The sequence below is a fragment of the Gavialis gangeticus genome, unplaced genomic scaffold, assembly GCF_001723915.1.
Source record: "Gavialis gangeticus isolate Ggan-Ray unplaced genomic scaffold, GavGan_comp1, whole genome shotgun sequence".
NCBI lineage: Eukaryota > Metazoa > Chordata > Crocodylia > Gavialidae > Gavialis > Gavialis gangeticus.
In genome coordinates this window covers 735,014-747,896 of record NW_017728982.1, presented here as the reverse complement: position 1 = coordinate 747,896, position 12,883 = coordinate 735,014, and the positions used below count along the sequence as shown (strand labels likewise).

At 49.9% G+C, this 12,883-nt stretch overlaps 2 protein-coding genes across 2 annotated transcripts in view; both read right to left on the bottom strand.

Moving 5' to 3' along the window:
* MPZL3 (myelin protein zero like 3) overlaps positions 1 to 662 on the bottom strand; it is a 5,136-nt gene extending 4,474 nt beyond the window's left edge. Inside the window, exon 1 of the mRNA XM_019511708.1 lies at positions 605 to 662. Within this exon, the coding sequence (XP_019367253.1) occupies positions 605 to 662 (58 nt within the window). The remainder of the gene's footprint in view (positions 1 to 604) is intronic.
* Positions 663 to 1,035: 373 nt separating this feature from the next.
* MPZL2 (myelin protein zero like 2) lies at positions 1,036 to 10,935 on the bottom strand. Its single transcript, XM_019512157.1, has 6 exons — positions 9,550 to 10,935; positions 6,108 to 6,274; positions 4,850 to 5,060; positions 4,466 to 4,610; positions 3,021 to 3,119; positions 1,036 to 2,449 (listed from the first exon to the last, which is right to left on the bottom strand). Exons 1-5 carry the CDS (start codon positions 9,620 to 9,622, stop codon positions 3,053 to 3,055), a joined length of 663 nt encoding a protein of 220 aa, XP_019367702.1. The 5' UTR covers positions 9,623 to 10,935; the 3' UTR covers positions 1,036 to 2,449; positions 3,021 to 3,052.
* Positions 10,936 to 12,883: the final 1,948 nt, after the last annotated feature.

The following is a 12,883-nucleotide window of genomic DNA, read 5'->3' as shown; positions in this document are numbered from 1 at the left end:
GCCTGGTCCGTGAGGCTGTGTCCAGAGTCGTGTCTTTGCGGGGTACCGCGTGTTGTGTTTGTACACGGGCGTAACAGGGAACGACACGCGCGCGGCAGCAGCGCTTCCGGAGGGGACGCGGCGCCCGGGTGGGCTGGCCCGCGCCGCGGCCCAAACCGGGCAGCCGGGCCAAGGAAGCGGCGTGTCACGAGGTGAGGGGCGGGCCCCGGGGCTCGACGCCAACTGATCCAGGGCTGGCGCATGGCAGGCAGTGGGGGGTGCCCTGGACCTGGCGCGGGGCCGGTGGTAACCCCTCGCGCCCACGATGCTCAAAGGGGCGTTACAAATAAGTACGTTTCCCGGATGATTGCTCCAGTCCTTGTTTCACTGAAGTCGTACGAGGTTTCCTGCTGAAATTGGTGGCGGTGGGTTGGGGACCGGTGTTGGTTTGCTCGTCCCGTGTCAAACCTGAGCACAGCTCTTAGCGCCTGGACTCTCACGGCAGCTGGACTTGATTAACAGTGGGGTGAGAGAGCCATAGTTTAGTATCCAGGAAAAGTAAGCTATTAATAATGACCCAAAACACCAACATGGTGCCATAGTTTTCATTCTGGTTGGCCTTTACCTTGAGAAACCTTAATAGTCTGTCCCCCCGACCACTTCACTTTTCCTGTCCTTTTCATGGTTCAAGGTATGTTTTAGTCTCATGTTTTGGGATGTTCCTGTTGGGCCCCGCTCTTTCTAGGTGCAAAGCCAGCCGTGCTCGGGGTGTACGTGCCTACAGGAAGGGGCAGAAGAGGTGAGAGACGAGCAGTAAACGAGGCCAGCAGCAGCTGCCGGGCTGGTTGTGTGCGCTTTGGTCGCTGTCTGCTTGTTGTGTTTGCCCTCCAGATCAGGTAAACAGTTGATCTGAGCTGAGAACAAGATTTGTGGTAGGACTATGGGTTTCCCTAGAGTTACGTTGCAGTTGTTATATTACTGTGGCCTCTGACTCTGTCCACAAGACAAATTTATATATGGCACCCAAGATAGGAAAAGAAAACATACAAACCATGATAATGTGTCCACATTTTACAGGTAGGGTCATAAAATGAAGTATTCTTTAAACAAACAGACAGATACTTGATTTAACACTGGTTACTTAGAGCAACAGCTCGGAAGTTTTGCTGGTTTTTATTTATTTCCATCAAAGTCTGCAGAGGCACGTTCTGCAGTGAGCATGTCAACTCTGGAAAACCCATTACTAACCTACAGCAGTAAATAGCATCAAGACAAACTAACTTTCATTCCCCTTTGAGCCAATGTGCGTATCTGGAAAGCTGCATATAACATTGAGAGGTATCACAGCTTCTACTGACTACTTCTGTGCTTGATACCATGCCACCAGCTACTGAACTCTGATAGCAAATAAAACTTGACTGTGATTAGGCACCACGGGTAGTGTTTGCTTAGGAGTTTCTGGAACAGCAGTGACTGTTACAGGCCAAAGTTGTGGCATTTGGAAAGGAATCTGTAAGCCTCGTGACCAGTAACAGAAGGTGTTGCAAGGCAGATTCAGTTAAGAGAAGTGAGTGGAGGAATCTGGGCTAGAATAGCAGAGCAGAGCAGAACAGGGAGCAGGATTTACACGTGTCAGAAGAACAGGAATGGAAGCTGCCATAGCCCCTGCCCAAAGTGTACTTGGCAATAGGCAGAGTTCCCAGTCTATCAAATTCAGACATGCTAAGTCACTTACAATGTAAGTCATACATCAAACTGAAAAATGCATCCACTGCTAAAAATCATCACTGCTGAAGAAACACCATGTCCAAAACTGTAACACTCCACTTAAAGTAACCTTGGGATCCAAACTCTGTTATTGCAAGAAGCTGCCCCTCTGATTGGTCTGTCTAGATGTCTTTTTTTTCTTTGGCGGCATTTGGCAGGGTTTTCCAATGGAGGGGAAAATGGTGCAGACCAAATTACTTACTATTTTTAATTCTTGAGGAACAGGAGTGTACCAAGTCAATTTGTAACAACGAAGGATTCTCCTTTCTCCCGTCTGCGGTTGGAGTGAGATGATGTAAACAAAATTAAAATACGAAAGATGCATCTTCAAAAATTCTTCTGCCTGCCAAGATGAGGACTTTGCAAATCTTTTTTCAATCGGTTATCCTTGGATTTCTTCTGTATCTTCTAGATACTTTTTCTTCACAGGAGTGAAGTAAATGAAATTCTGCAAAGCTTTTCTCCAAATGGCTTCAGAGGAGTTGAAGAGCAAAGACGACTTCATTTCTGATGGGTTGAGTTCCTCCTGTTTTGCCTCAATGAAAAGGAATATGACCTTATACTTTACACTAGTGCAACCATTTTTTCCTGGCAAGAGTTTCAAGGCGAGCAGCAGTACCGCACTTGCAGCATCAGAAATGTATAACTCAGCTTTGTTCTAACATCTGAATGTGGAAGTATTAGCCACCTTCTTCAGAAGTACCTGCAGAAGAAATTGGAAGAAATTTAAAGATAAAAACAGCATGTTACTATGTCCTATTCTTGAGACTGAAAATAGTGGAGAGAACTAGTGGTGCCAGAAAACAGAAATAATGTCTAGACATACCGGCAGAGAATAGCAGCAGGTTGAGACTTTTATATAGTGGCCTTAAAATAAGGAGGGCAAAGTGAATCAAAAAACCAACTGTAGAGGTGGTTAAAGGAGATAAATTCGGTTTTCCGTTGTTCACAAGAGCTGCGTTCTGGTTGGCAGCAGTTTAGGCTTGCCTCTCAATGAGCCTCAACCCTGATGGGAGAAACCAGTCATAGGGTTGAAAGTGAATTCTGCCTCCCTGGGCCATTCAGCCCTTGTTCTCTCTGGCAAAGCTGTTGGCCAGAAAAGTGCTACATGTGATTGTGGTCATGGCAGTTTCTGTACTGTGGGTGCCAGGACCTGTAACATGGGATGGGTCTGAGACCTATTGACTTAATTTACTCCAGTTGCATAATAGCCATGTAAAACCCCCTCTCAAGCCTGCCCAAGTGCTGATCCAGACTAGTCAGGGTTTGGTTACCTTCACTATATGTAGCATTTAGTAAGGACTCCTTAGTCTTTAGCTTCTAATGAAACAGCTGCCATCTCTTCTGTACTCTTCAGTTTTTCCTTTTCTGGACTGTTAATAAAAAAGAAGGTACAAACAACCATCAGATACCGTGTTCCCAGGTTCCTGAGTCAGAAGGAGATAATAAGCATGTTATATAGAAGGTGCACCATGCTTCCCACAGAGGGCCCTGGGTGTCTGGCTTATGAAAGACGGGAGAATGTCTAACTTCCACTGGCTGTGACCCCACCCCAGAGGCAGCCCTGTGTTTGACATGCCACCCCCACTTAATTTTCTCTGACCCGCTTATCCTCTGCCAAACTTGGCTGCCCAGCATTTTATCCAAGCCAGTTGGACTGTGCAGTGTAAGAGCTGGAGGCACAAAAGGGTGGAAGTAACGCAACGGATGCAGTGAAAAATGTATGGGTGAGTCACCCCGAGTGGTCAAGAACATCACTGATCTCTTTGGAACCAGGGGTCCAAAGTTATTCAGGCCACTTCTCTAGGTGCCTCTCCAGCCAGTCCTGCACAGGCGGTGTGCGGTTAACACTAATGCCGTGTATTACAGGGTGTTGTCCTGTAAGCCCTTTATGTGCATGGCTAGTGTGAGGTGGCATTGCATCTGTTTAGACAAACTGCAGATTGCAGGTGGCATTGAAACTGTTTAGGCAGGGCAGCTGAAGGCTGCAGGTTACCAGGCAGCTCGATCACAGTTGGTCAGATGTGGTCTCCCAATCCCTGTCCTATTCTGTCATCCAAATCTTTCTAAAAAAAAGTTCCTTGGGATCAAGTCTTTTAATTTCATTCCCCATAACATCTTCTGTCTCTTCCTTTCTGCCTTTGTTGTGCTCACCGAGCCATAGCCCATTACCCAGCTGCTATTTCTCTGAATGACAGAGCAGCACACTTTGTGGCAATAATGGCATGATGGTACTGAACCTGTCCTTAAGCCTGTATTTGTTCAGCTGGTAAGAGCTGTAAAAGTTGGCCTTGCCCTCATGTAAAAGATACTACTTAAAGCTGTAGCTACATGTGGCCAGAAAGTAATCATATTTGATGTGTCCTTTGGTGTGGTGAACAGGCAAGAGTTTATCTTAATTGCACAGGACATATCTGCCGCACCAGCCCTGGTAGACAGTGGTGCACCTCTCCTTTATCCCTAGCATGGGCACAGCAAGCTTCCCCCGCAACAGCTGGCTTTTCCCGGCTGCTCCACCATGAGTAGGAGCCGGGTTATGACTCAAGGGCTCGTTCCAGCTGTGAACCCTCTCCTGGGGATGGCAGCAAGGGGCCAAATATGCCCACTTGTTTTGGAGGACTTTGTGCTGAAGATGTTTTGCTGTAGTGTGCTAGCTACTGGCTCCAGACTCCCATGAAGATGCATTTTAAGAAGGCTTCTCAGAAGCCCCTGTCCTTACAGCTCTGTCTCCACCATCTCGGTTCTCTTCTCTTGCCGTTTCCTCCGGTAGTATCGACAGAGAACTACAACGATCACCAGAATGATCATCAGTGCACAGGCAGACCCAATAGCCACTGCCAGGTAGTGGATTTCTGAAAAACGCACTGCACAGAAGACAAACAAGTGAATGAAAGAGGGGGGGCAAAATTTGGGGCTGGGCACATGACTGGGAGCCAGGGACTCCTGAGCTCAGTCCTTCAGACCCACAAACACAGTGCATTTGTTTATTTTCCTCCCATACCGCCTCTATCATCTTCCTCCCCTCTTGTGTTTTGACCGTCGTGGGGAATTTTACCATTCCCACACTAGTTAATTCCCTACTAGTTGTGACACTGCCACGTACCGCTCTGCACAACGCTGAGCCGGATTTCACCAATCGTGCCGCTGACGTCTGGTGGGTTCTTCACCTGACATGTGAATGTCCCGTTGTCGGTCGGCTTCAGGTTCCAGATGACAATGGATGCATCGTTCTTATGAATGTTTCCATCCCAAGTAACACGGTCTTTAAACCGCCCGGTAAGCAGAGGATAGGGCTGGCCTTGGTAAAAGAACACCTAGGTGGTCAGGAAGAGGATGTGTTACTGTCCCCATGTGGTATTGTACCCCTCCCCAACCTGGATGAGGCAGCTGCCTGTTCATAAACTTGTGCTCAGGACCATTCTGTGAAGGCTTTAGAGCTCTAGACATTCATAAAACAAGCAGGACTGTGGGATCGTGCTGCCCCCGCTTCAGCTTGGGGACCCCACTTAGGCCCCAGCTGCCCTCGTGCAACGCTATTCTGTCTAATTACTATAGGTCCTGTCCTAGGTACACTTTAGGGTGTATGCCAGCTATTGCTGGCACAGAACCTGGCAGCACCACTGGGAAGCAGCCGTGTACCTGAGCATGGTGGGATGGAAATAAAGTCACAGGTCCCCCTTAAAAATGGCTCCCTTGATCCTAGCTGCATATCTCCTGCATCCTCACTCCTGGTTCCTTTTCTCATGTGTTTGCACCTCTGAAAACATGCAGCTTCCATCCCAGTTGTTGAGGCTTGGAGGAGGGCCTGGGCCAGGCAGGCGGGAGCTGTGCTGAATCAGCCTCTCCCAGCAGAGCTCAAAGGCTGCCCTAATCCTAAAATGGATCCTTCATGAGGCACAGTGGCATAGAGAGAGACAGCCTGGCCCAAGTTGAATTTATGGTAGCCTGTTGAACCCCGTTTCATTTTTAATGGGGCCCTTACTTATGCATTTTCCCTGCAAAATAATACTGTAGCTGCAGTGCAGACAGGACCAGATTCAGCTTTGGTGCAAGTAGGTGCAGTTCCACTGGGCTCTTAAGTGTTTTAAATTGGATTTGGCCTGAACTATTTAAAAATGGGTCTAACCAGGTTTAAGAGCCAGAATAGCCAGGGCCAGAGGCCAAAGCTCCCCATGAAAAGAGGAGTTAGTTGAATCAGTAAAGACAAAAGCCACACCACAGTCCTACGTGACTACTTGTCTGCTGTCCTCACCCATGTTCACACCTTAGATTGTTACACTCCTATTGCTTAAGTGCTGTGCCTTGGGCAAGGTCTGGGTGAGCAGTGCTGTAACACGCTGGAGAGTAAGGTTTCCACTTACAGACTCATCTGAGCCTTTATCCTCGGGCCGGAAGTTCCAGGTCACCGTCAGTTGTGGGCCAATGGGGCTAAAGGTGGAAAAGGTGCATTTTAAGCGTATGTTAGTCCCATTCAGAGCTTCCTCCTTCCTGGAAGTGTGGATTTCCACAGCTGCCGCAGGCCACAGTGCTGTAGAGAAAATAACAAGGAGATACGGTAAAGAAAAGCTCTAGTCTGGAAGCAAGTTCCTAGCCCTTCCTTCGACACAGCGAGCCCTGGCTGGAGCCTGCTATATCAACTGCTGTTAATGTGTAAACTAAGAATCCTAAGAGCACACTTTTAAATACTGGTGATAAGAGTCTTGCCTGTGTAGAACCTTGAGGATCCCAAAGCACTTCTCATACACACTCAGCTGACACGTGAGCTGCACAGAGGTGATTTTGGGTGGGTCTTTGCTATGTCCTTGGGAACTTTAGTGTTACTGGCAGTGGGGGCCACTTCTCTGTGGAAGGAATGCTTGATCAGGGTCTCTTGTTATGGTCTCAAGTGCCTCTTGCTGGGTTGGGGCCTTTGCAGATTTAGTTTAAATGGCTCTGGAAATCATCCTTGAATGCACTGGAAACAGGAACCCAAGGCCAAAGTTTTTCCTGTGCGCACACTGCATCTTTTTGCAGAAGGCCAGTGCCCAGCACTGTGCTTTCATGGTAGTGTAGCAGTGCCTCAGCTGTGGATTGTCTTTTGGGGCTGAATCCCACCTGAAGGAGTCTGAAGGCACAGATGATCCCCAAGCCTCCCTTTCATGCAGTGAGTCAGTTTTGTGCTGACTGGTCTCTTCCAGGATTTGTTACTTTCTCCTTCGTCCTTCCCACGGTGCAGCTCCTGCGTGGGATGGGGCACAAGGACTTAAATGGAACAGGCTGTGCAGCAGGTCTCTGGGGATGGCAGATAGCTGGCCTGCTGCAGCTGAAGTTTCATAAGTCGGGCAGGTTTGGGTCTGGCTGCTGGTTTCATGTGGGAATAATGTGGAGAAGCTCCCAGTAGGAGCCATGGGATACTGTTGGTTACTGGGCAGGAGGCTGCCTTCTCTCTGAACCAATATAGAAAGGTTTGGCCCCAGAAGCTGCTGTGCCCCTGGAAGTGCCGCCTTTGTGTTGTGAAAGAAACCTGCCGCTGGCAGGCAAGGCAGGTCCCGTGTGGTTTTTGGAATACCTGGAAACCTCCGTGTCCTGGGCCTGTTCCAGGTAGGCGACTCCTTTCCACTTCTGCAGTTCCCGTCTTCCCGTCCTCATGGCTCATGCTCCTGAGAGGTGTTAAGCAACTGCCCTCTCCCACCGCAGATAGGGTGGGTGAAGTCTCTTCTTTACACACACTGTGTTATCAGGTAGAGTTTTTAATGCACTTGAGGATGAAAACTGCTGCACACAGCAAGTTGTCCCTGCTGGAGAGCATGCATGGCCCAGGCTGCTCCCGCTGCCCAATTATGGGCTGGCTGCTAGGTGGTGGTTTGGGGTGGTGCCAGCAGCTCATACAGGAAGTCCCCACTGTCGCATCTTCGTTTGCCAAACATCCGCAGTTAAAAAGCAAGAAACAAAAAACCCACCCCCGCTGAGTTTATGAAACAAGTAAACACTAGGGTAGGCTGCTAATGAAGAGTGGCCAGAGACAAGGAGTGGGAGGGGGCAGGAAGAAGCAGGGCCCATAGACGCCAGAAAGCATCTCCTGTCCAAAGCTCTTGGCTTTGGGGCCCTCATTCTGCTCCTGTGTTCCTTGATTTAATGCAGCCACTTAGTGACCTTGAGCCCAATGTGTACCATTGTGAGAGTAGGATCAGTCCCTTAAGCCCTGCCTGCGCAGGCAAAACAAGTGCTTTTACGGTTGGGTCCTTTGCTAAATCCAAGATAAGGGCTAACGTGTATCAGTCCAGCAGTGCTGGAAGGATTCCAGGGGTATCCACTCTGCTGAAATACTCGCCTGTCTTACCCACGGAGGCATGGCCCTAGTGCCCTGGCGGCTCTCCCCCATGTACAGCTCACTGCCCCAGGCAGCGATGCAGTTGTGGAGCACAGAGCTGAAGCACAACCTACGCTACAGAGGTTTCCCTGCAGAACTCCAGGCATCATGGAAGACATGCTGTTTGAATGGGGATGGGACAGGGACTTCTAACCTGGGAAGGAGGAGACGATCCATCTAAAGTGGGCCACCTGAGACCATGCTTGCATGTGGGGAGCGGCTCGGGGAGGAGATGTACATTCATACTCCCAGGGCAAAGGGTGGGAGACATCACGCATGTTCATACCACATAACTGATTCCTTAACTCGGCTTCACGCAGCAATTGCCTCTGCCTTCCCTAAATGAACAAATCTTGAATAACTTCCAGCTGGTCACCTATTAGACTCCTGTGGAGATGCCACCCATTTTAAACCTAAATTCACCCCTATCCCAGCTACTTTGAAGTAAGCCCTTTACTGCAAAATAATCCATTTGGGGCTGAACAACACAGTTGGATTTGAAAGGAAAGGGGTCTGCATTTTTAAGCTTTCTGTCCAAATAATTGGCTGGTGTTTAGTTTCCTTGGCTGAAGTGTATGGGGTTACATGGGAAGGAGGAGGGGGGGTTGCCATAAAATACTCCCAAAATAAACTAAAACCCTAAAACCTGGAAATAAGCAGTTTTTACACTTCACTCTTGTTTTCACAAAAATATCTGGGAAATATAATGTGCTTTACCTTAAAAGTAGCACATGCTCACAAGAGGTAGTACTCAAATATTTTGAAATGTCAAACTTGTGCATTTGAGAATCTTTTTGGCTAATATAAGATTTCCCAGAAAAGTCTTGATATCCTCTTGAAAAGGAAATCCCCAAATCACCATAGGCTCTAAAAAGAGCAAAGCTAAGGGTATTTTTTTCACAACAGAGTCCAAGAAAAAGGTGTCTGAGTTGGAAAATGGTGAGAGAAGCAATAGAAAACATTGGGGGTCTCTGCTCAGATTCAGCTCCCAGTTGATCCAGTGCAAGTCCTCATCAGTTCCACTGAGGTCAGTGTCTTTGTTCTGGATGTACGCTAGTGTCGGAGATCTGAAACCAGCCCCGACTCTTTGCTAATCTCTCCATTTTTAATGTGACAAAGATGGTGAAAGAGTCACTCAAAGTAAAGTCCAAAGAGCGCCTGGCTGGAGCAGGGCCGGAGGGGAGGAAATGGTGGTAACTGGAGCTCAGAATGCACTCAGTGTTCGCCGCCCTCCCCTGAACACACCTAAACCTGTTTGTCCAAGAAACACAATCGCCCCGTAGCTCTCAGCAAAGTCAGACCAAAAAAATTGCAACCACGTTCTGGCTTACACAGAAATGCCTGAGATTTCTACAAAGTCACTGTCTTCAGGACGAAGGAGACTTAAAGAGCAGGAGGGTAAAGTCCAAGGGGCAACTGAGGCCAAAGAGAAAAATATGTAAAGAGTTCCTTACCTAGGATCTGTGGCCCAAGAAGGAGCAGAGCCCCCACCCAGCTGGGGCCAGGGGCTGAGGAAGGCAAGTCCATGCTTCAGAGACTCCCCCAGTGCCCAGTGGCTCCCCTCCCCCAGACGACTGGGTGGGGAGCAATCTCCCAGAAGTCTTCCCTTCCTGGGACTGTTCCTCCACTTGCCTCACCCTGCCAGGCTTGGGAGCACTTGCTCCAGCCTGAGTCACGGAGCAGCACTCCCGTGCCCTTGCACTGGAATGAAAGGTGGGGCCAGCAAGCTCGCCTCCCTCCCACAGCCCAGGCAGAGTTGCAAAGGGATTGATCTCTCCTTTCCCCTTGCCAGCTTACTCCACCTTCCAGGTGAAGCCATCCTTGCGTTGAGAGAGGATGGAAAATCTGCCCCAGGGTGTTTACAAACACAGCTGAAGGGAGTACTGATTGTTTTTCAAATCGTCTGCAAAGGACAGTCCTTATGGCAGCAATACAGGCCTCCTCCTGACTTCTCGCTCAGCCTATGCCCAGAGGCAAGGGGAGAAAAAAGCTCTTGCTGAAACAGAAGTGCCTGCAGTAACAGCAGTGGGAGCAGATGTGAACACATCCCTCTGTAAAATGGGTGTAATCGGAGAGGGTGCTCTAGCATCCCTTCTACAGCGCAATAAGCAGGCTAGAGGAATAAGGAACTCAATGGCACCAAGTTTTTTCCTCACAAGTAGCGAGGAGAAGCGTCCGCATTAATAAGACAAGAGGGTTTGCGGCAGAGGGACGAAGTCGCTTCTGGCTGTCCTTAGAAGAGAGTAGAAGTGGCTGTGCCTTATGGTTTTAGCAGGTCCTTAAGTTCCTACCTCCCTGGGTCCTGGGGCACAGTTATCACAGAACAGGACCTCAGTTGCACAAACTGCCTTCCCCCAACACACACACCTTCCTGGGAGTCGCCGCACTGGGGCCGATTGCAGTCCGGAGGGCCGTAGAGCTGAACTCCCTGCTCGCTGGCGGGGCCTCGCTGGGATACGTTACGCTGCCAGAAGCAGCCTGAGGACCGTACCCTGCAGCTGCCCATTCTCCGGTGCTCTTACCCTCCGTTTAGGCATGGGGACAATGAAAGCATGTGAACAGGGCAAGGAGACTGCGGTTTGATGAAGAGAGCCTGGGGTAGGAGCTCACAGGTTTTGCCAGAGGAGAGACTACAGGTTCAGAGAGTACATCTCCTTTCCCATTTGCTGTCACGCCCCTCCTTATGCCAGCTTGCTAGGAAATAAGCAACATGTCATCAGCTTCTTTTAATGCAATCTGGAAGCAAGCAGAAGCCCCAGCACCACATGCCCAGTCAGCAGTCTGTGGATTGATGGTGCGCATAGCTGGCCTACAGGTTCACAGTCCTGTTACTGGCTGTAAAACACCATACATGGCTATTTTCACTGTATGTTTTGTCCCCCCCATCCCCTCTGCTTCATATCACCAGAGTTTCCTTAATTGCTCTTCAGAATTATTTCTCCCAATCTCTTACTTTTAAAATTTGGACATTTATTGTCAGGCATTAGTTTTTTTGCATGGCGGGGGGGGGGGAATGTGTTTGCTGCCGCGATCCTGGTCTTAAACTTCTGCATAAAATGGATGGACCGCTGTTAGAAACGGTGCTGAAGATGGTTTATGGCTGAAAAAGAGCACCGTCTGCAGAGACTTCTGAGTCAGCAGCTGGGACAGAATGGGCAGGAGTGCTCTGGGCAAAAGTGAGCTGAGCAAGAAGAGGAGGCTTGATTAAAAAGGGCTTGGTTTCTAGAGAATTACCAGGGAAGGTAATCTCAAAAGATTAAGTTGCTCCCTGCATGTGCTCCTGTTTCTGTGGAAGGAGAGGTGATGCCAACCTACTTCTGCTATTGCTGGGATGTGGTGGCATCCGGTGCTTTGCTACAGTTCCAGAGACCTGAATCCATGTCCTGCTCTGGGCACATCTCAGAGGCTGACCCCAGCTGACCCATCTGCAAGTAGGTACCCTGGTCACTCATGCTGGGGAATTAAAGGTGGTTGTATGTGAAGCCTGCGCTATGGGCACTGTTGCGCCTCCCCCATGCTGGCTGGGTTGTTTGACTTGGGTGGGCCTTTTGAGTTGTGGTGATTTGTGCGCTATTTGCAAAGGGCTTTCAGATTGTGGGGTGAAGAGGGGTATTTGTGAGGAGTGTTATAAGGGCTCCCCTCACCATCAGGCCAGGGAGAAGCAAGTTTCCTGCTGCTCCTTGGTGCCCCCTCCCTGGTGGCATAAGGAGCACCCTGTGGAGCCCTTCCGCTCCCTGCCTCTGGAGAGGTGAGGCTCTCATATCACCACCGCACCTGGGAGCCACCGCAGCCCCCTTCCCTCTCCCTTTGGGGCCTTGCAGGAGTGCAGAAGGTGTTGTTCAAGAGCAGGACATTTGGTCCGTGTCTGCAGTCCCTTCTGGAGCATGGAAACTTGTGCCAGGGAGAAGGAAAAGGCCGGGCTCCGTGTGCACGTGACTGAGTTCTTGTTAATTCCTGCAGATGGAATCCGTTGGCCACAGGCCTGGGAGCAGCCAGGGAAGCTGAACACATGCAGCTGCTGTGGCCCAGGGCCCACCCCTGGCAGGCAGGGCAACTCCTTCCCCGCCTAGTCTGTAAAGAGCTGACGGGATGGGGCTGTGCCGTCAAGAAGTGGTCACCCTTGTTAGTTCTGCAGAATCCCACAGTATGCAAATCTCTAGCGCTGTGGGCCGCTCTGGACTGGCTGCTCAGTGTGGTTTGGGTTCAGGCCTGAACTTGCAGCAGTTTGGCAATTGCCTTCTGTTTTGCCCCGTGGCTCCCTTTCCAGGTGGGGGAGGCTGGCCCAGTCCCACAAGGGTGCATGTGTTTCCTGATTCTGAGGAAGCAGATCCATCCTAATTGCAGAGTGTTCGGTTTGGGTACTAGGCCTTGCCTCATCTGCTGCGCACAGGGAGGGGATGGATCAGGGCTGGGCAGCACCACAATGGGCTGTTCTCTGCTGTTTCATCCCTCCTGAAAATGGCTCCTACGGCCTGAGCTCCCCTGGGAATTGATGCTTTTTTCACCTGTGTCCCCTAGAGCAGTGGTTCTCAACCTTTTTTGTACCAGGAGCCATTTGTAAACATCGATGCCCAGTCTTGGCCCTGTGGCCCTCACTCCCAACACACTGCCCCCAGACCCCAGCCCTCCAGTGTGTGGGGCACGGGGGCCATAAGCAGTCCCTTGCAAGCTGGAACTGACGTCCTGCAAGGGAAAAGCCACAGTTTCCCACCCTTTTCTCCTTTAAAGAAGAATGCATTTTCAAAGTTTGTTCGTGACCTTTCATCTATTCGTGCGACCCACTTTTGG

What these genes read in the sequence shown, in the direction of transcription:
- MPZL2 (XM_019512157.1), bottom strand. Translation starts at nt 9,622, where the DNA reads ATGGACTTGCCTTCCTCAGCCCCTGGCCCCAGCTGGGTGGGGGCTCTG. An exon ending in ATAAAGGCTCAGATGAGTCT is followed by an intron (nt 5,061 to 6,107) that starts GTAAGTGGAAAC and finishes CTGACCACCTAG; the next exon opens with GTGTTCTTTTACCAAGGCCA. An exon ending in GCTCAGCGTTGTGCAGAGCG is followed by an intron (nt 4,611 to 4,849) that starts GTACGTGGCAGT and finishes TCTTCTGTGCAG; the next exon opens with TGCGTTTTTCAGAAATCCAC.